General features: G+C 53.1%; 1 protein-coding gene across 1 annotated transcript in view; it reads left to right on the forward strand.

The window, feature by feature from the left end:
* Positions 1-21,122, forward strand: part of CCDC13 (coiled-coil domain containing 13) — a 41,053-nt gene that overhangs the window by 827 nt on the left and 19,104 nt on the right. Inside the window, exons 2-10 of the mRNA XM_004676622.2 lie at positions 5,308-5,534; positions 7,367-7,515; positions 8,349-8,491; positions 10,011-10,100; positions 13,486-13,602; positions 14,784-14,888; positions 16,675-16,836; positions 18,592-18,768; positions 19,872-20,078. Coding sequence (XP_004676679.1) covers positions 5,314-5,534; positions 7,367-7,515; positions 8,349-8,491; positions 10,011-10,100; positions 13,486-13,602; positions 14,784-14,888; positions 16,675-16,836; positions 18,592-18,768; positions 19,872-20,078 — 1,371 coding nt within the window. The 5' untranslated portion in view covers positions 5,308-5,313. The remainder of the gene's footprint in view (positions 1-5,307; positions 5,535-7,366; positions 7,516-8,348; positions 8,492-10,010; positions 10,101-13,485; positions 13,603-14,783; positions 14,889-16,674; positions 16,837-18,591; positions 18,769-19,871; positions 20,079-21,122) is intronic.

Consider the following 21,122-nt stretch of genomic DNA (forward strand, 5'->3'; position numbering starts at 1 on the left):
CTTTTCCAGAATGACATCTGGTGGGAACATACAGTATGTGACGTTTTCAAGACTGGCTTCTGCACTTAGCTATATGCATCTAGGTTTCCTTTGTGGTTTTTCATGACTTGATAGCTTATTTCTTTTCTTCATTGGGTAATATTCCCTTTTATGTGTTACCAGTTTGTTTAACCATTCATTTAAGGAGATCCTGGTTGTATCTGATTTTTGGTAATCATGACCAAAGCAGCAGTAAGCATTTCTTTATAGGTTTTTGTGTGAACATAAGGTTTTAACTAATTTGGATATGTATGATTGCTAGATCATCTGGTAATGCTATGTATAACTTTGAAAGAAATCACCAACCATCTTCCAAAGTTACTGTATCATTTTGCTCTCCTATCAGCAGTGAGTAAGAGTTGCAGTAGTTTCATATGCTTAGAAGTATCTGGTGTTGTCAGTGTTTTGGATTTTAGCCACTCTAATGTGTGTAGTGTGGCAGCTCGTTGGTTTCCTTTGTAAGTCCTAGTGGCAACTAATGTCTAATATTTTTCCTTATGCTTATTTTCCTTCTGTATAGCTTCTTTAGTAAGGCATGTATGCAGGTCCTTCCCTGTTTGTTTTTTTTTTAATTTATTTATTTGTGCATACAGAGCTGGAGTACAGGCCAGAGATGCAGGGCCGGTGAGAGGATTCACCAGAGACACAGTGGGGAGCAGAACAGGCAGATCGATGAAGTACACTGCTGAGGGGAGCAGCGGGCAGGTCAGGAGAGGTCTGCCACGCCATGGGGGTCACCTCCGGGGCTGGCAGGAATTGAACTCATGCAGAAGTGGCTTTAGCTTCTTACTGATGTGCTTTACCCCGCTGCGCCACCAGGGAGGGCCCGGTCTTTCCCTGTTTTTTAATTGGGTTGCTTTCATATTGTTAAGTTTTAAGAATTCTTTGTGTATTTTGGATACAGTCCTTTGGCAGATTAATTTTTTGGCAGATTATTTATTTATGCATACAGAACTGGGGTACAGGCCAGAGGTACAAGGGGCTAGAGACTTCACCAGAGACAGAAAGGGGAGTGGAACAGGGAGATCTACTAAAATACACTGCTGAGGGGAGCAGCAGTGGGTCAGGAGAGGTCTGCTGTGCCGTGTGGGTTGGGGATCAAACTTGTGCTCAGAGACTGTGGAGAGCCCCACAGCTCTGTGCTCCAACCTGTTGCATTACCATGGGGTGGGGAGCCCACAATGATTTTAAATAGCTCATCCTTTCACTCTTCACAGTGACTCAGTTTGGACAATGAAGTATATGGCTGTCCTTTCTTAGAAGCTACAAAAAAAGAGACTTGCAGGATTATCTGGTTTTTAAACTGTTTTAGTTAGAGATTCAAAGAATAGGCTCTGCAGGGTTTCCTTCAATCTCTAGACACCTTTTCAGCTAAATTTTTTCTAAATAGGGTCAGCAAGCTAAGGGTCTCCAGTGCAAGCCCAGCTCACAGCCTAGCTTTATTATAGTTTGTTTCTTTTAAAAAGATTTTGTTTATTTATGCATACGGAACTGGGATGCAGTCCAGAGGTTCAGGGGCAGTGAAAGGATTCACCAGAGACAGAGTGGGGAGCAGAACAGGCAGATCGACGAAAGAAAACGCCGAAGGGAACAACCGCCAAGTCAGGAGAGGTCTGCCGCGCCACGTGGGTCACACCAGGGCTGGGGATCAAACTCACACTGAAGAGGCTGCAGCTCTTCAGTGCTGCGCTTTAACCTGTTGCACCACCAGGGAGGGCCCTGTTTATAATAAAATTTTATTGGAACACAGTCACACCCACTCATATACTTAATTGTGGCTACTGTCCGACACAGTGATAGACTACATCGGTTGCAATAAAAACCACATGGCCCACACACCTAAGTATTAGCTAGCCCTTGACAGGAAAAAAAAGTCTGATTTTACCTAAAGTTACAACATGGAGTCTAATTGTTAAGTTACAGTGTGTCCCTGGGTATTACATCTGTTCCGACACCCTAGGGTGGAGACTTATCTTTTAGTGTTGCAGTTTCAGCAGACGGGTCCAGGGGGCGCTGCAGTATGAGGGGAGGGTCAGTCACCAAGACCTCGCTTAGTTTCTATGATTTGGTAGAAGCACTCACAGAATCCGGAAGAGCCATTGGAGACATGGTCTCTTATAGTGAAAGGGTGCAGACTAAAATCAACCCGGGAGTCGGCCCACTGGCCGGAGTCCAGGAGACAACGGCACGGGTTCCAGTTGTTCTCTCCCAGGGGAGCTGTGGTAACAGTGCTGACTGCTCCCAGCAGCGATGCCTGGTATCATGCATGGAACTTTGCCAGCCAGAGAGACTTATCCAAGCCTTGATGGCCAGGGAATTTGTTGGGGGCAGGGGGTTGGGGAGCAAGGGGCAAGGGTTAGTGACGTGGACCTGGCTGGCTGGCTGCTTGCTTGGCTAACCTAAGTCATTCAGTCTCCCACCTCTCCAGGGGAGAGGAGAGAAAAGAGGGGGGAAAAGGTCCAAATCATAAAATCACACTATTAGCCCAGACTATCTGGAATGGTCCAGGGACCCCAGGTAAATAAAAGCATGTTAATAGGCAGAATATGCCAGGAGCTTAGAGTTTCTTCCTAGGAGTAGGTTAAGGGCCAAAACTTTTTTTGAGAATGTGCAAAGTATTGGCAGCCCAGACTTGCTGAGCTCATCCTGAGAGCACACTTCCTCCAACTGGCAGAGCTACCTGGTGAGGGATCCCAGGTGACTGGCTCCTGCCTTCACTCCGCAGGCTCGAGGGCCAGAAGCAGGTTCCTGTCCTGGCATTAGGCCCACCTGCAGCACTGAGCCCATGCCAGTCTCCACCCCAAGCTCATTGACTTGGAACCTATAGGGGTAGAACTGGGCGTCCATATTTTGAATTTTATCCCTGGGTATTGAAATTAAGGCAGATTTGAGAACCACTGGGTATAGGGGTACAGGCTCCGGAAGCACCCCAGGGGACAGGGTAAAGATACATACATTAGAAAGGAGGAGCTGGAACACTTGAGAATGTTCTCCCTGCAGGATCTGCTCGGCTTGGGGATACCAGCAAGATTAAACCTGGGGGTGAGGGGAGCATAAGAATAAAGAAGCAAGTTGATATAATTAGTGCAAGCTTGGCATGGATGGGAAAACAAGCTGGAAGGACAGCCTGAGGCCAAGCCCCCCAAAGCGTTTAGTGCCTTTGGACTTCATTTTGCAGCTGATGGGTGTCTAAGCTTTTACGCACAGGGATGTGGCAGGCTCTTAGCTGTGCATTTGGAAGGCTGCAGGACTGCAGGATGGAGGGGAGGGAAGGGCAGCAAAGGCTGTAGCGACCTTTCTGAGCTGTCCTGGCAAGCTGTATGGTGGGGAGATGAGTTAACTTGAGTTTGGTTTAAGGCGGGAATGCATCATGCTTTAAATCATGTTTAAATTACTTTGAACATGGGAGCATTTAAAAATTCCATTTTCTGGGCTCTATTCTTCCTTTATGTAAAGTTCCAAAATACACAAAACATCCGAATATGCAAGGTGCTCTGACCATTCCATAAGAAGAAGAGAGCACAATTTAAAAATGTGCACAGTGGGTTGGAGCGTAGCACTGCAAAGCTGGCCACGGCCACTTAGATGTGAGCTCGATTCCCACCCCGGAGGTGACCCACATGGCGCAGCACACCACTCCTGACCTGCCCACTGCTCCCCTCAGCAGTGTACCTCATCAATCTGCCTCTTCTGCTCCCCACTCTGCCTCTGGTGAGTCCTCTTACCAGCCCTGCACCTCTGGCCTGTACCCCAGTTCTGTATGCCTAAATAAAATTTAAAAATCTTTTTTAAAAGATTTTTAAAAGCTACATATAGACCTATCACAAAAGATACATATAGACATATCACAAAAGATCTACAAATAGTGTCAGCTCCTGAGAAGATGCTCAATGTATTTGTTATCAGGGAAGTGCAGATTAGACCCACGTTGAGATACTACTCCATGGCCACTAAGAGGACCCCGCAGACAGGCCATGCAGTGTTGACCAGCATGTGCAGTGGTGGAAACACTCCCATGGGCATGAAAAATGGAACAAGCCACACTGGAAAGCAACTTAGCACTTTCTTATACAGTTACACATACACTTCCCATATAACCTGGCATTTCCACTCTGAATATTTAATACCCAATATTTACTCTGAATATTTACCCAAGAAAAAATAAAAAAGGTGTACACACAGAAACTTTCTCGTACATGCATGTTCATAATACTTTTATTCCTGACAGCACAAAATATAAACAGCTTCAGTATCCAGTAACTAGTGAATATACGAACGAATTGTCGATGAACGAATAGCTGTGTGATGGGATACTGTACCCGGCAAGAAAAAGAGTGAACTAGTGATTTGTGCAGCAACAGGGATGCTCTCTAAAGTACAGTGTTAGGCAAAAAGAAAAAGGAAGGAAAGCCAAACACAAAAGACTACCCGCTGTATGATTCCAGTTACGCGGAATTCCAGGCAAAACGATGGTGAACACAAAAAAAGGTGAATAGAGTTTGTCTGAGCTTGGGACTGGCAAGGAGGCTGATTACAAAGGGGCACAAAGGAACATTCTGGAGTCGTGGAAATGTTCTACATGACAGTGGAGGTCCTTTAAGCAATAGGTGTATGTGTCAAAATTCTTTGGCACACCTAAACTTGATAGGCTTTCTTCTGTGAAAATTGTACTTGAGCATTAAAAAGAAAACACAAAATTCCCCTTAGTAGTACAGGTCAGAAAAGCGGTTTGGAGGCACAGGTAGGTTTGAGGACATCTGCGCAAGGTGGCCACTCTGTGTGGTGGAGAGTCCTTCTGTATGCTTAGGATTTCGGCCCACGGTACTGCATGTAAATTACACCTCTATTTACATTTACGTCCAATTTAAAATAATCTTAAAAAGTAAAAAAATCCTAGATGTTGGGACTTAATTGCCCCCCGGGACATCACAAGCACTTTTATGTTTCCTAAGCTCTGAGGCAATTCTATGGTTCTGTGGTTCACTATTGAGAATCACAGCTTTTAGGGGTGGCAAGGAGTTGACTCTGAGTGATGGGGCGTACTCTGATGTCATTCAGCATCCGGTGGCCCCTCTAGCTCAGCTCAGCTTGGGCTTTAAGGTGAGTGTGGGACATCAGAACTCCCCCGCGGACACACATACGACACGTTCCATCCAGGAAACTCCAGCGTAGGGGATGTGCAAGCAGCCTGACCACTCGCTCACCACTCCTGCGAGATACACACCTTGCGGAGTTTGCTTCTGCCCAGACTTCTTGTCCTACTCCTAGGTCAGGATGGCAGCGGATGAAAGCTCACAGGACACCTTGCGGCGCCAGTTCAAGGCTATGCAGGAGATGCAGCACAAAAGGCTGCAGGAGCAGATGGAGAAGAGGAAGGAGAAGGAACTGAGCCTCAAAAGCCGAGCTGGTGAGCAGCAGGAGTCCTTGGAGATTGCCAGTGGCCTCAGCCTTCTGCAGGCTGGGGAGCAAAACTTGAAAAACAGCTTTGAGCAGAGGTAAATGCGAGCCTGACCCCCTTGGGTTCTGTGGGGAGAAGGCACGGTAGGGGAGAAGGGTCCCCGGGTGGACTACACGTGTGCCCCTCAGCTGAGGTTTTGACACACTTGTTATTGAAGACTGGCATCTGATATAAGAGCCAGGATCCACGGGACATGGTTTGAAACGAAATGTATTTAAAGTCCAACTGGATTTTTGAAAGTAAGGTGTGGCTTACTCGCTTTAATTTTCTTGGGCAGTTTCTATTTCATGGAAACTGTGTTCAACTGACTGGTTCCTAGATGGTCCAGATCTCAGGCACTGTTCTGGCCATGTTCCTTTCCTGACACACAAGCACACCTGCAGTCGAGAAGCTAGTGGAGGGGTCCTTGCTAGTCTTTTTTTTTTTTTCTTTTATAGAAAGAGAACAAGTTGAAAGCAGCCCAGAAGCTTCTCATTTTTTCCCAAATTCCATGATGCCACACAGATACATATTTACTGGTTGTTAGAAGCAGGAGTCTGTATTGATACATATTCTCTGTGATAAATCATAATCATAATCATCATTAATGCAATCATTTAAGCAATAAATCATAATCATCAGTAAGCTGTCTTTTTGTTTCTTGTTTTTCCCAGGATCTGTTTTCTCCATTTTAAATCCTACTTGTTAAGGTTTATCAACCTTAAAAATACTTATTGGAAAAAATGAAGAAGGCTTCTCAATAACTGAAAAATACTCATATGGCTTGTAATGTTATCTCTAAGCTAACTCTAGACCAGTTTTCAGATGATCTTTCCCCAAAACTGGGCTTGACAGAGCCTTGAGTCATCGGTGGAATAATTGCAACAACAAATGTAATAATGCCAACTGTTAACTATGTCTTGTAACTTCTTTACTCCCTGAGCCTCTATGGCAGGGAGCCCATGCTGTGCCCGGGAGCAAAGTGGTGGCAGACCCGTCAGTCAGGTGTTTCTTGCATTTTGAAGTGCTGAAAAAGCCTTGTCCGACACCTTGTAATGCACAGAAATATCTATTGTATTTCAATTTCCTGTCCAGTTTACCTGAAACCTAGAGGCCCCACCTCAGCTTAAGGTTTAGAAACTCCCTATTTGGTTTACATACACACACACACACACAATATTAAATTGATAATTTTTTTCCTAAGTATCACTTTGGCTGCATTTCACATTTTGTATACATACATATATATATATATGTGTATATATATATATATATATATATATATATATATATATATATATATAAGATATATATATCATACATACATATATATATATATATATATATATATATATATATAATGTGTTGCTTTTGCAGTCAACCCATTCTAAATGCTTCGTATTAGGGTTTCTTCTTAAGTTATAAATAATTTAGAAATTCATGGGTTTTTTTTAGTCCCAAACAATCAATAGATTCAGTGCTTTGTTTTTTGTTTCATATTTTTGCTATCTTGTTTAGTATTGATTTCTCATTTTAGTCAACTGCCATTAAAGGAAACGGCCTGTATGATATCCATTATTGGGAATTTGCTTAGGTTGCCTTTGAGCCTAGGATGAATGCATCTTTATATCTGTTCTATGGATCTAGAAAGGAGCATGAATTCTGAGTGGAGCATTTTATATAGTTCTCTGTTAATAAGCAGCACTCAAGCCTTCTTTCTCCTTTCAGGCAGGTGTGTGTGTCTGTGCTTAGTCACTCAGTTTTGAGAAGAGTGTTAACATCTGCTCGCTGAGGTTCCTGGTCCCTCATTCCCCACCAGGTACAGCACCCCTGGGCAGTGGAAGCCTGAGCCTGGCCAGCTGGCCCTGTCACTCTGCCTTTGCCTTGCAGGGTGCTTGAAGATGAGATTGAACAGCTTCGAGATCAGCTCAGGGAAACAGTGGATGAGAACGGGCGATTGTATAAGTTACTGAAGGAAAGGGACTTTGAAATCAAACACCTCAAAAAGAAAATAGAAGAGGACAGATTTGCCTTCACAGGTCAGTCCTCCAATGCTGAGCAGCCCTGCCCGGGACCCAGGTGGGCTCACCAGCTGCCTGGGAGCCCACTTGATGGGGCAACTGCAGGTGTCCACGGGCCAGCCCAGCGTTGAGCTCTGTGCTAGTCCAGACCCTCCTGGAGAGAGGGAGAAGGGGAGGGGGAGAGCAGGGGGAGGAGCCAGCACCGAGGAAAGGAGAACTCAGAGCAGCGGGACTGTGGGCAGCAGGCGGCACAGGCAGCGCTCACCACACAGGGCCGCCCTGACGTCCACAGCCTGTTCGTGGACCAGCTGAGTCCAGCCTCTCTTGGCCGCCCTTTTTCTGAAATAACCAGACAAAGGAGCAAGGGAGCCATGCGCCCACCTTGGCCTCATGCTCGTCTCCCTTTGCCATCCCTCCGATAGGCCGTCATGCAGCACTGTGCTGAGCTCTTTCCCCTGCTAAGCTGTGTCCTCCTGCTGCCCTGGCCAGCAGCAGCTGGCTGGGCTGAGTCAACTGCTGCCTTTGCTTACATTCCACCAGCTGACGTTCGGTCTTGTTCTGACTGCTGCTGTCCTGCTGCAGCAACCTGGCCGGCCACCGGACAGACCTGCCCTTCAGAGAGGGCGCGGGCCTCCCAGGCTAAACCTGAGCCAGTGGCGAGCCGGCTGGCTCCCACACCTACCTCCTGCACAGCCCCTCCCCAGGTGATTCCCCCCAAGTCCGCCTCTGGCCTCCTGGCTGCCTCTGACCCTCTGCAGCGCCGCTTTTAAGGCCCCGCCGTTAGCGGTGAGGCGTGCGTTTGAGGTGCGGGCCTGTGTTTTCAATTGACGCCACCATTTCCCTTCCTTTAGGGACGGCCGGTGTAGCCGGGGATGTGATTGCCACCAAAATTGTCGAGCTGTCGAAAAGGAACCGGGTGCTGATGGCAGAATCAGAGGGCGCGAAAACCAGAGTAAAGCAGCTGACCAAACGCATCCAGGAGCTGGAGCAGGAAGTGAGGAGCCTTGGGCATTCCTGCCTCCTGAGGGGAAACTCGGGGCCCTGGGCCACGCAGGCTTTGGGTCCTTCTGAAGGGCTTGTGGGTCAGTGTGTGCAATGAGTCCCTTGGTCTGGTCGCATCCAGAGAGGGAAGGCGTGTGGGAATAGGGTGGGGAGGGGGGAGACACAGGGAGTGGGGGTTAAGGTGCTGACTGGAGCCTGAACACCTGGGTGGGAGCCCAGTGGTGGCCCAGATTTGCCTTATGACTTTGAGCAAGTTCTAAACTCTTCCTCGGTTCCCTCCAGCTGCCAGTGGGCAGTAATGACAGGCTCACCCTAAGGCTTTCTGAGGATTAACTGATGTAGCATTGTAAAATGCTTTGAATAGCGCCCAACACATGGTAAGCACCAGTAAGACTTTGTTCGATACATTAACAGGGTTCCTGCCAATTTGAAGTGCAAACTAGGAGCATTCCCCTGGCGGTCTCACTTTATCCCATCTCCCCCTTTTGCTGTCCCGAGCCCCCCCATAGTGCATCATAGACCCCTCCAGTTGAGCAGGGGCAGGGTCCCAACATCTCATAGTCCCTAGGAGCTAGAATGGATCCATGTGATGGGAGAGCCCACCTCGCTTCTCCTTCTATGGCTGAAGGAGCTTAGACTGGAAGAGGTTAAGAACTTTCTCAAGTCAGGTGTCAGCTTTCAAATCCAATTCTGTTGCTTTCCAAAATCTCTTCCATTATTATACTTGGCGGTGAAATAGAGCTTTATTCTAAGCATTTTAAGAACCATCCCAGGCTCTGTGATCACCTGTGGGAAAACTGAGGGTCAAACAGGCATGGCCCTTGCCTTCCTGAGAGACAGCTCAGCACCCAGGACTTCTCCGAGCAGGGAGGGGGTGTGCACAGTAAGGGCCCAGATGCCAAAGGTGGATGAGGGGCTTCGTCGAGGTCCCAGACAGTGCAAAGGCCCTGAGCAGGGAAGATGGCCAGGAAGGAAACCAAGACTGGCCAGGACTGGAACAGGATGAGGCTCAAGAGGTGGCAGGGAACCCCAAGCCCAGCCTGGTCAGCCGGGTGTGTCCATGTGAAGAATAGTTGGGAAACCAGGAAAGGGTTGGTGGGCTGTCCACACCAGGCAGTGACCTCGGCCACAGGCTGTGAGCCCCGTGGCAGTTTCCTTGTCTGCGGCACGAAGCCCACAATCCCTCTGCTCTCTGCCCCCAGCACTTGCTAGACTTGCAGCGTCGAGACCACGCGGCAGCGTTTATCACGCTGTCAGTGAACCCCAGGCCTACGCTCATCCTGCTCCTGGGGAGCGGGGCTGGCAGACAACCCATTAGCCCCGCTCCTGTGGTAAAGCAGCTGGCGAAGGGGAGTGCTTTCACTGATGACCCAAGGGGGAGTCCCTAGTGAACCCAAAGGACAAGCTCTGGGGACCGGTCACCACACACCTGACGCAGCGCCGGGCGCTGCACCCAGATGCCGCCGTTGCTGGGCAGAATTAAATATTAAGTCTGAGGTTTGCTTTTTCAGCTGCAGGCGGCTCCGGCCAGGCTGCCGGCCAAGGGTGCTGCCGAAGCAGGAGCCAAGTCGCCGAAGGCCCACATGGGAGACCGGACTCTGGTACGATTTCTCTTCTGTGCTGGGGAGGCTGAGAAGTAGGTAGCGGTTGGGCCTCCCCTCCTCCATGGGAGCATAGGTGCCTCTGTCTGGGGTCCCCCGCACCCCCTGTATTGCCAGCGCCGCCCACACTTGCAGCGTCCTCAGAACTGCCAGCAGGGGGCAGTCACTGAGTCTGTGACCTGAGATGGAGGCCGTGAAGGTTGAACTCTGCTTGGGTCCCCAGAGAAGGCTGTCAGGAGGAGCCTGAGGGCCTGGAACTCTAGACCCTCTAGACCAGGAGTGACTCTGGCTCCTGAAGGCCCATCTCCTGTAGGCCTGTCTTATGCTAAGGAGGCAGGGAAGGGGCCCTGCCCTCACTCCCGGGGACACTGCTAAGCTGCCCCTAGTCTATCCAGAGCACGGAGCACGTCCCTGACTGGAGCTGTCCCCAGGGAGAAGCTGCTTGTTCAGTCTCTTGAGGAGCTTGACAGGATTTTCTGAGCCCTGAGACAAAGGAAGCAAATATAGGGTACCTGTCCACAGGGGAGATATTGAAGGACAGAGGGGCACGGGGACTTCAAAGAGAGCCCCCAGGCTCTGAGTTCACAAGGGAAGCACACCCTGCCTCTGAGGAAGCCAGGGGTGAGACAGAGGAGGGGTTTCTGAGGTGCCTTACTGGAGAAGGCTGATGGAGGAAGGCTTCTGTCAGCAACATTCCAAACCAAGCCAAGGCTTGGAAGCACTCACTATTCCCATTCTGTCTGCTGGCTGGGTGTCAGCTGGACAACATTTGCCTGCAACCCAGAGCCCATGAGGAAGAAAGGGTAACACAAGGTGAAAAAAAAAAACAAAAAACAAAAAAGAAAAAAACAGGGTGTAGTTACCTGTGCAGGGAAAACGTAAATGGCAGCAGCAGCAGGCATTTTGCCTTTGTCCTGTGACTGCAGGGAGCCCAGGAGGTTTCTGGCTGAAGAACCGGTGATGGCAGCAGTCTCAGTTCATCACCACCACGTGTCTGGCATCTTCTGATCAGAGAGGGAACAAAAGGCCTTAGACTGTTGGGCAGCCCAAGCCTGAGCCACACTCAGAGGCCTGCAGGCTACAGTGCATTCCAGAGAGGAGCTGAAAGCCTCCCTCTGTGTGGTGCTTCCGGAGGCCTCCGGGAGTAATGGGCATTGTGCTCTCCTCCCGGACTGCATTTCAGTCAGTTCTTCAAAGAAAACAGGCCAGCCTTGGGGAGGGGTATGCCCTTGCCCACATCCCCACGGGGCCTGTGGAATTTCACTCTGGGCAGAAATAGCTTTCCTGAAATGTCAGGGAGGTAGGGTTGGCCCAGCTGCCCAGGAGGGGAGGACCGGGCCTGGCAGGGTAGAAGAGGTGACAGCTACTCATCTTCAAGTGTCGAGCCCTCATGGCAACACCATCTGACCCTCAGCCCCTCTGCCAGCTGCCCACCCATGCCAGGCTAGGGCCTCCCCTCGGGCCCCGGGCATCACCACGGTCAGACCTTCACACGCATTATCCACCAACATCATGGGTACCGGGGAGGCTGGTATTACAGACCCCCACCTTACAGATGGGAACAGCTCAAGGCGGGTGTCACTGCCTGGGCTCTGGATCCAGGTCCAGTCTGGGTGCTCTTTCTGGACTCTGAGCCCATCACAACAGTCGAGTCAGACACTCAGTAGTCCCACAGCTCCCGCACCTTCACCCATCAGGGCCAGTGGGAGTCAAGGCACAGAAATGCTGGTGAGAGAGGGGTGTTGCTGCCCAGCAGGGCAGACTGAAAGCAGCTCACTAGCAGGGGGAGGCCAGACTCTCAGCAGCAGCGCAAGGCAGGGCAGGCAGCCAGGCAGGAGGAGGACGCACACAAAAGCCTTTTTTTTTTTTTTAAGATTTATGCACACAGTATTGGGGTACAGGCCAGAGGTGCCGGGGGCGGTGAGAGGATTCACCAAAGTCAGAGTGGGGAGCAGAACAGGCAGATGGAGGAAGGACACTGCTGAGGGGAGCAGCGGGCGGGTCAGGAGAGGTCTGCCATGCCATGAACTGGCATTGAAGCAGCTGCAGCCGGCTTGCAGTGCTGCGCTTTAACCTGCTGCGCCACCTGCGGCCCCAAAAGCCGTTTTAACAAAGAGGTACATTTGTGTTTTATCTGAGTTCCCAGTTGCAAGTTCTGCCCACGTGGGTTATTCTATTTCGCCTCTTGGTGGCGCTGAGAGGAAGCCAAATAGGACGCAGCTCAGTGCCCTTTCCTGCCTTGAGGGAACCAGGTGAAGCCAGAGTTTCTGGACCCCGTGTCCAACCAGTGTTTTTCAGCTGGGCTGGCCAGAGCCTTGGGGGTCCACGGGATTTTCCAGGCCCGTAGACTTGGGTCTGTCTTCACACTAGCAGTCATAGGAGATTTTGTCTGTGCTGCCCGAGAAGGCCACTGCAGCACCCCAACCCACCGGGCCTGCTGGGGCAGGAACAGGGCTGCCACATCACCACCTGAGGCACGTTCCTGCTGCCCAGTCGCCCAGGCTCGGCCACAGCTTTAAGAGGGAGACTCAGCCAGTGCAGGAAACCAGCAGTCTGGGCCCACTCAGCTCACTCCAGCCAGCCCGGTGCGAAAGTCTTCACGTCCCCCATTTGGGAACGGGCAGAAGGAGTTTGAATGGGTTGACCTCGGAGTCCTCTGCTCCAGAGAGACGGAGAAATGGCAGCACATCTGAGGAACACTGACATCCAACTAGTTTAAGTCAAGCATAATTCTGAAAATAAAATATGTTGCCCACAGTGTCCAGCAAGCTCTTTTCAGAGCTGCAGCCTGTCTTCATACCACAGACATGGAGCATTTGGAAACTGAACCAGAACTTTACTTGTGTTCTCTAAGCCCATTGCCACGGGACAGGACGATAATTCTGGGGAAGAAAGGCCCTGAGCTAGGAGGCTTGTGGCCCTCTTGCCCAGCCGGGATTGCCTCGTGTGACTGGACTAGCCCCCTCTTTGAAGATGGGTGAGCTGGAGTGCCAGTCTCTGAGCACAGCAGTGAGCCCCCACCCCAAGGAAGGGTCGGAGAGGTGGAGCCCATAGGGCCTCTCCAGATGGCCCCCTCTGTGGTCATTGCGTGCGTCCATGCTTGTGTAAGCAGCACTCTGAGCCAAGGGCTCGGTCCCGGAGGTGGGCCAGAATTCATGTGCACGCTCCACCTTTCCCTGCCAGCTACCCCAAACCAAGGGGGTCTTAACCCTCTACCGGCATTTGCTTTGCCTCTGGGGACTGACCCCTGCACCTGCCTCACAGGGCTTGTGAGCACTCAGTGAGTTGCTCCCTGGCGCCGTGGCTGGCACATCCCTCGGTCGATGGGGCAAGGGTCTTTATTGCTATGGTAACCAGTGACTTCCCGCCTCTCCTTCCCAACCAGCCAGAGACCCCGGTGGTGAAGGTCTTGCAGGACAGGCTGGCGGCCACCAACCTGAAGATGAGTGACCTCCGCAACCAGATCCAGGCCGTGAAGCAGGAGCTCCGGATGGCCCAGAAGGTATCTCGGAGCCAGAGTTCGGGTCTTCTTTCTGCGTGCCGCTGGGACAGTGGCTCCATTCATGAGCCGCAAGCGCCTGGCCCACGTGGACCTTACTGCTTGCACTGGCTCAAGCTCCACGTCCAGTAGCCTCCTCCTACCCGCCTTTCATGCAGACCCATCTGGTGAGGGGACTGCTGGCTGCCTGAGGGGCCCGCGGGCTTATTCCCCTTCTCAGTGCCCACCCAGCCCTGGGACCACAGAGAACAGTGCTGTCCACCCAGGGAGAGTCCCTTCACCTTTCCTTGTGCCGCGCACACCCCGAAAGACCTTAGGTCTCTCCTTAGTCGGCCACCTTGGGCAAGGAAGCCTGCCAAGCCTGCCTCCTGCCCTCTGCCTGCTGTAATATTAGAAAATGAATAGGTTGTTTGTGTATTAAAGGCTCCTTTCAAAGGCAAATACTCAGAATTGGGATACAGGCCCAGCTGGTTCGGTTCGTTATTTATTTTTATTTACATAGTGAATTCTCTGGCGTTTGTCTTCCCTGCTGGAACCACTCAGGCCAGCCAAGATTTCCAAAACAGTGTTCTATTGTGGAAACAAGCGCAGGAGACTGGGCCCGCTAGAGCTAGATTGGGTTTCTGGGACCTTGTTCAGTGGGGCACAGGGCCTTGAGGTAGGGCCTAAACACAGTCCCTCCCACCCCACAGCCTCATTGGGGTACCCTTTTAGAGTGAGGTGTCCCCAGGTGACATCCGGTTACCTGCCTCCTCACTGCACTCAACTGGCCTCTCTCAGCGGCTCTTCCCAGAGGGTCAGGCCTGTGACAGTGTGTTCTCTGCAGCACCCAACATGTCCTCAGTTCTAGGTGACAGGTAAGCAAGTTAAGCATGCAGGTTTTGGCCAGTTTTGTGGTTTGCCCATCCCAGAATATGTTAAGAGCGAGGGGCCCCATCCGGGCATTGTGAACAGTTTTGTGACTGCTGGCAGCACTGCTGAGAAACGCTGGGAGTGATGAGTTTGCTGCTTTCCCAAGGAGAAGTGCTCTGGGAGCCTGGTCAGCTGGCCTTTGAGCCAAGGAAGGCCGTGGGCGCCCTAACCAGGCGGATTGACCAGGCCTGTGGACGCCCCATGCACACAGCCCTGTTTCTAGGACTGTGGTGGGGCCTTGCCCCAGCTTACTGAAGGTCCTGCTTTTCTAGGTACTGGTCAGCGAGGTCGGGGAAGATGTGAATGTCCAGCAGCTCCTGTCCTCGCCGGGGTCCTGGAGGGGTCGTGCTCAACAAATTCTCGTGTTACAGAGCAAGGTGAGTACTGCAGCATCGGGCTCCTCTGCCCTGAACCACGGGCTTGGTGTGGCCCAGAAAGAGCCCTGGCCCCCACAGGACCCAAAAGAACACGCAGAACCCAAACAAGGCCTGCGGGCACGCAGGGTGTGCTGCAGGCTGTGGGTGTGCTTCCTCCCAAGCAGCCTGACTTTAATTTGTTACTTAAGGAACAGCATTTATGTAAGACTGCGCGCCAGGCCCTGGTGCGTAACGAAAGCCAAAGCCTTTGATTTATTTTACTCCCAGGCATATTTCCCCTCCTTCATGTAAATCTGCATGACCGTTGTATTGGTAGGCTTTTTCCAGTTTTGTCCAGATGCTTGTCCTCTTTTAATTACCCAAGAAAGAGCTAGCCTAGCCTTGACTCCTTCTTTTGTTCTAAACATCTTGGCCTTCTCTGGAAGCCAAGAGTTGGCTCGCGAGCCAGGCTGCTTGGATCCACATCCCTGCTCTCCTCTCGGGCAGTCACTTGACCTCCCAGTGCCCACTGCCCTCCTCCGTGTGCTGGGATTGACCGTACCTAGGGCAGGGACGTGGGAGGACTGCATGAGTAGAGTGTGCTGCCCGTGACTGGCATGGAGGGAAGGTCAGCTGTGGTTGTTTCCCCCTTTTTCCTGCAGACCGGGAAACGCATGAGTAAGTGTGTAGCTTCCACTGTCTGCAAACACATCACCCTCACCCTCATCGCTGGGGAGTTTGGGTTCATAGGTGCTGGGTGACTTGAACCCCCTTGGTCTCCCTCGGGTTCCTTGAAGCCAGTGTGGAGGGAGCAGGTCTCGAAAAAACTGACTCATTACCAGAGTTGTGGGGTTCCAGAGACCTGAGCTTGAGTCTAGTCTCTGTATTGATCTACAGGTCCTACAATCTTGGGCAAACCATTTCATCTCTCTGTGCCTCCGACTCCTCCTTTGCAAAGTGGAGACAATGGTGCCTCCCCTGTAGGGTTGTGGTGGGGTTAAGTGAAAGAACAGCCCAGTTCCTGGCCATAACAAGCACTCAACACTTTATTATTACTTTTGTTGTTAAATTGCATAAATAAGTGATTAAAACTATGACTGTGTTCCTCAGTGTTTCGAGAATTTAAGACTTACCACACTGTACCACATGGGGGCGCTGATAGGTGCTTTCAGAGCCAGGCTGGGCTCTCTGATAGAGCCTAGTGATCTTGCCCTGTCCCAGGTTTGCCCAGCTTTGTTCTGGCATTAGCTGTGTTGGCATAGAAACCAGGATTAGAAGGACTTCGGGGTTACCCGCTTCATACCCTGTGTGAAAAGGCCTTCAATGTGTGGATTGACATCTACCTGCCACTTCCTGAGCTTCTCCAAGTGCCAGCCTCCATGCTGAGGGCTTCACCTGGCCATCTTGGGCTTTCTCAAAGTTGCCTAATGCTAACGCACTTGCCTAATATTCAGGGACCTAGGCCTTTCCTCTGGAGCTGAGCTGTGCCCTGGAGTGGGGCCTACGAGCTGTTATGCAGGGGCGTTTCACGTGATGGACCAGGGATTCAGAGAGGCTAAGTACCCTGTGCGCAGTTGCACAGCAGGTGTGTGTGTGGCTTGCAGCTGACCTCTCAGGTTCCAGCCCTTCTTCCCTGGCGTCTCTGGGAGGTGGCCCCCTGAGGAGCACTCCCACTAAGGTGGTCTGCCAGAGTTCTTTCTGTACTGAGACCACTGTCCCTTTCCTCCCAGGTTCTGGGACTGCTCCAGCACATCAAGGTGGCCCCTCTGAGTGCAGACTGTTGTGAAATGAGTTTTACAACCCTCAGGTCCGAGAGCTTGAGAAGCAGCTGGGACAGACCCGGAGCCGGTCTACAGGCGCCATCAGTGACGAGCTGTCCATCTACCCAGACACAAGGAAGCTGTCAGCACAAGAGAAAAACCTACTGAGGATCCGCGCGCTGGAAAGGGAAAAACAGGAAGGCTGGGAGGTAACGTGCGCCAGGAGAGCAGTAATGCTGGGACGGGGAGATGGTTGATTACACCCGCGCAGGCAGGCGGCTCCAGGACTGGGGGTCGCCTCTGTCCCTCGCCCGTCAATCAGTTGGAGCTGCCTGACTGGATCCTCGCCCCAGACCCATTTCACCAACTTTGGGTGGCCCGTCCTGGCTTCTTGGGGCACGTAGGCTCTGAAACTTGCGATGTCAGAGAAGTGAGGGCCGTGGCCCCAGAGGAGAGATAGGGCTGGCTGCGCACAGGAGAGCTGCGGGAAAGGAGGTGGCTGGGGGGCTCAGCTCCGGCTCCGGCTGCATCCCAGGGCCCAGCTGCCAGGGCCAGAGCTGCTACCAGCTCAGGCAGCAGAGGGGATTCGCTGGCTCCAGAGAGGAGCAGCCCTGGGGGTTTTAAGCTGCAGAAGGACGAGGTCAGCATGCACGGTGGGCGGTGGCAAAGTAGGGCGTAGGGAGAGAGGAGGCAGGGGCAGTTGTCCTTGTGGGACAGCAGAGGACCGGACACTGAGCGGACACTGAGCGGGTGTGGGAGTGGAGGCGAGGAGGAGGAATGACAAGGACTACGAGGGGATGTAGTGGGCTGCTGGTGGGAGTGGGGTTGAGGGAGGTGGGGAGCTGAGGTTTTAAAGTGCTGGCCGTGAGTGCCGCTCGCTGGGGTTGTGTTCGGCAGGGAGCCCACAGGTTGGCATCATTGGCCCACTGGGCTGCGCGTTGCAGGGAGGAGACGATGCCTGCCGCTGAGCCCTTCCGTGCCAGGCACCCCGGAGAGCCTGGGGATGTGGCCAGCAGAGCAACGGGGGCGCACGGCTGCCGCCCCACAGATTCAACATGTTTCACCAGTTTTCATTTCTGGAATTCACTTCATCAAGGATCCGAAAAAACTTTGTCAGTGATAATTAATCCTCAAGGCCAAATCAGACGTTGCCCATTGCCAAGACCCCTCCCAGTGTCTCAGTCACGGTCCTCAGGCTTTTCCTGGCCCGGCCCTCCTACCGCCGCTGCTCAGAGGTCATCTTCTCAGCGAGGCCTTTCCTGATCATACCAGCGCTCCCTCCTCCCCCTACCCCAAGTTTGCAATTAGGCTTTGTCACCATCTGACATTATTTGACTGCCCCACTAGGATGTCCGCGCTTTGGGAAAAAGGACTCCATTTTGCTCTCTGCTGTATCTCCTGCACCTGTCACAGTGCCAGGCACACAGTATGTCTCTCCAGAGGTGTGTGTACCGCACGAGTTTCCAGCTTGAAACTTACCAAAGTGAGGTGCAGTCTGGGAATGGAGTGGCAGGTGTAATCTCTCTTTTTGTTCCAGCTCTTATGGGGTGACTAAGTGCTGGTCACCAGAGTGTGGCTTTTCTTTTCCCATTGGGGATGAGACAGGCCTGCCCTCTGGAGGACACACAAGCCAGCCTGTGCTTTCCCCACGCCTGACTCTACAGCACGGTGGTGGGGGCGGGGAAGGGGCAGTCGCCCGGAGGCCAGCTCCTTGGCTGAGGGGAGGGGCCCTGGCACCCACCGGTGTTGCCTGTCATGTACAGTAGCAAGGGCGACTGCACCTACCTCATATCCCCAGGGGACCCAGACTAGGGCTACTGACTTGCTCTGTGACCTTCAACGACCTTGCCCCTTCTCTGGCCCCCCTGGCAAATGGAGACAGGGGCCTCTGCAGAAGGGACCCAGCTCCCATTCAGCCCTGCTGATTTAGCCCTGCTGCCCAGGACTGCACTTTTTCATTACAGAAACTTGCAGGTGAGCGTGACGCCCTGCAGAGAGAGCTGGAAGAACTGAAGAAGAAGTTTGAGGGTGTGAAGTCCCGGAACAAGGTGCTATCAAGCGATGTGAAGACCCTCAGGAGTCAGATGAGCACCCTAGTGGAGAAGGGCAGGCACGATGATGAGCTCATCGATGCCCTCATGGTACGGCCAGCCACTGAGGCGGGGTGGGAGCCTGGGCCTGGTCCCCAGAGCCTGGACCCCCAGCGAGCCCTCACCAGCCCCAGCATGCTATCTGCATAACCCAAAAGCCCGAACCGCCAAAAGGACCCCAGGCCAGGGCCAGGAGCAGCATGGAGGATCCCCCAGGGCACCTGAGGTTGTGGGGTGCGGGGTTGGTGCCAGCATAAGCTGCTGGGTCTGTGGACCACAAAGGAGAAGAAATGGATGAGGGGGAGGACATGGGATGACCCCTGGCTGGCTTTTCATCAGGAATGAAAGGGGGTCTCCAGTAGAGTCTCGCCTGTGAGATGCCAGGCACTCCTGCCCGCCTGGGCACGGGGCGCGGTTTGTAACAACGGTAGTTCGTTATGCTTAGGACGCCCCGTTACCAAGTGTTATAACCTCATTTTGTAGATGGGGAAACTGAGACCCGATGAGTTAGACAAGCCCCTCAACACCATGCAGTGAAGTCAAAGCAGTTGAACCCAACTGTAAAAGCTTCCTTAGCTGGCAAGTCCTCACCGCTGCCTTGACCGTGGTCTGTTCTCCCTGGGACCTGAGGAAGCTCAGAGTTTTGTCCTCTCAATTCCAAGTTGTACCCGTAGCCTGTTCCATGCCACTGACGTATGACATGGACCTTCCTGTTGGTCTGCAGATGGGAAGCTTCTGCCCTGCACTCTCCTGTGGGACATCTCCGGGGACTGAAGGATCCCTGGCAGGGGGTCCAGGGACTGCCTTCCAGGGCAGTCTCTCAGCCGAGCAGAATAGGAATATTTCTGTGTATCCAAACAGCTCCCCACCAACTAAGGGGCCACCGTCTGAATGGTATTTTGTGGCCCAGAACCCCTCGCGTGTCTCTAGCCCCCTCTCAGGGAAAGGGAAGTTAAGGCCAGACAGAGGTCCTGGTCCCACCCTTCTGTGGGGCCCCCTGCAGGCAGGCAGGAAGGTGTCCTTCTGCCTCTGGGGAAACAGGCTCTCTCCCACTGTTGGTTTCCTGTGGTGAGAGGGGTGGGCTGCTTCCCTTGTCCTGTCCTGCCCAGGGGCCGTGGCTGACCCTCGAGGGCCCTCCCCATTGCTCCTCCCAGGACCAGCTGAAGCAGCTCCAGGAGATCCTGGCTGGCCTGAGTCTGCAGGAGGAAAAGGCTCGAGCATCCCAGCACCGCCTGGACCAGCAGCTCAACAATGAGGCCCAGAGGAGCAGCAGCCTTGTGGCCCAGCTGCGGGCCATGGTCGCTGAGCGGGAGGCCAAGGTGCGGCAGCTGGAGCTGGAGATCGGGCAGCTCAGTGTGCAGGTGAGGAGGGCGCCGGCCGACCCAGCGTTCACCTCCACGCCCCTGGCAGGCCCGCCCACACCAAGAGGAGACCCACAGCTCCTTTCCCGGCATTTGCTCGGGCCCTGCCACTTCCTGCCTGCCTCTGTCGTGGTCTGGCTCCTTGGCACCTTCTGCGCAGAACTTTCTTTCCATGGCACAAACCTGTCTCCCTGCCCCCATGGATCCTGCCTTGGCTCTCCATTCCCCGTCGCCTCACCCGGTCCTCAAGGGTCCAGGTTCCTGCTGGCCCACCCTCGTGGGCACCCCTGTGGTCCCCATCCTCATGACCCAAGATGGTGGCGCCAGCGCCAGCCTTTCCAGGGGCATTCCAGGCAGGGGGACGGCAGCAGGAGAGCGCGTGTCTTCACCCCGCCTGCAGAGCAGCGTCTGACTGGCTCTTGCTGCCGCCCCTCCTGCAGCTTCTCTCCATCCCTCCCTCCCCCACACTCCACACTCGGGCCCACGATGCCAATGCAGTTTCGCTTCTCACCGGCGTTTTCATCTCCTCCACTGGCCTGCGCGTTGTCTGGGCGCACCCCTCTCCCCCTCCCCCCACCTTGCCAGCTGCCCTGGTCTCGCCTAGTGGTGAGCTAGGAGAGGCCCGGACCCCATTCTGTGTCACACGCCCATCTCGGGCACACTCCCGACTCCCTGTGGGTAGTCACCCCACACTGTCGCCTCTTCTTTCTCTCTCTGTCCCCTGATGGACATGGGCCTGGGGCCTCGGTGCCTAACACCAGTCACTCAGTAGATGCCCAGAGACACCTGTCCAGCGAATGGGCTCCTGGAGATACCGGGCTGCGGCCGGCGCCTGAGAGCAGAGCCCGGGCTGCCAAGAGTCAGCACCGTGGGCTTTCTGTGGCTCCGCCCGTGGGGGTGCTCAGAGAAGGGATTTGGTGGCCTCCGGAGGCTTCCCTCTGACAGGCACAGAGGGCTCAGCGGCCAGGACCCACGCAGCCGGGTAGACCCGAAAGTGTCCCAGAGCAGTTAGGGTTAGGGTTAGGGTTAGGGTTAGGGTTAGGG

The sequence above is a fragment of the Condylura cristata genome, unplaced genomic scaffold, assembly GCF_000260355.1.
Source record: "Condylura cristata isolate star-nosed mole 26May11 unplaced genomic scaffold, ConCri1.0 scaffold00004, whole genome shotgun sequence".
Classification (NCBI taxonomy): domain Eukaryota; kingdom Metazoa; phylum Chordata; class Mammalia; order Eulipotyphla; family Talpidae; genus Condylura; species Condylura cristata.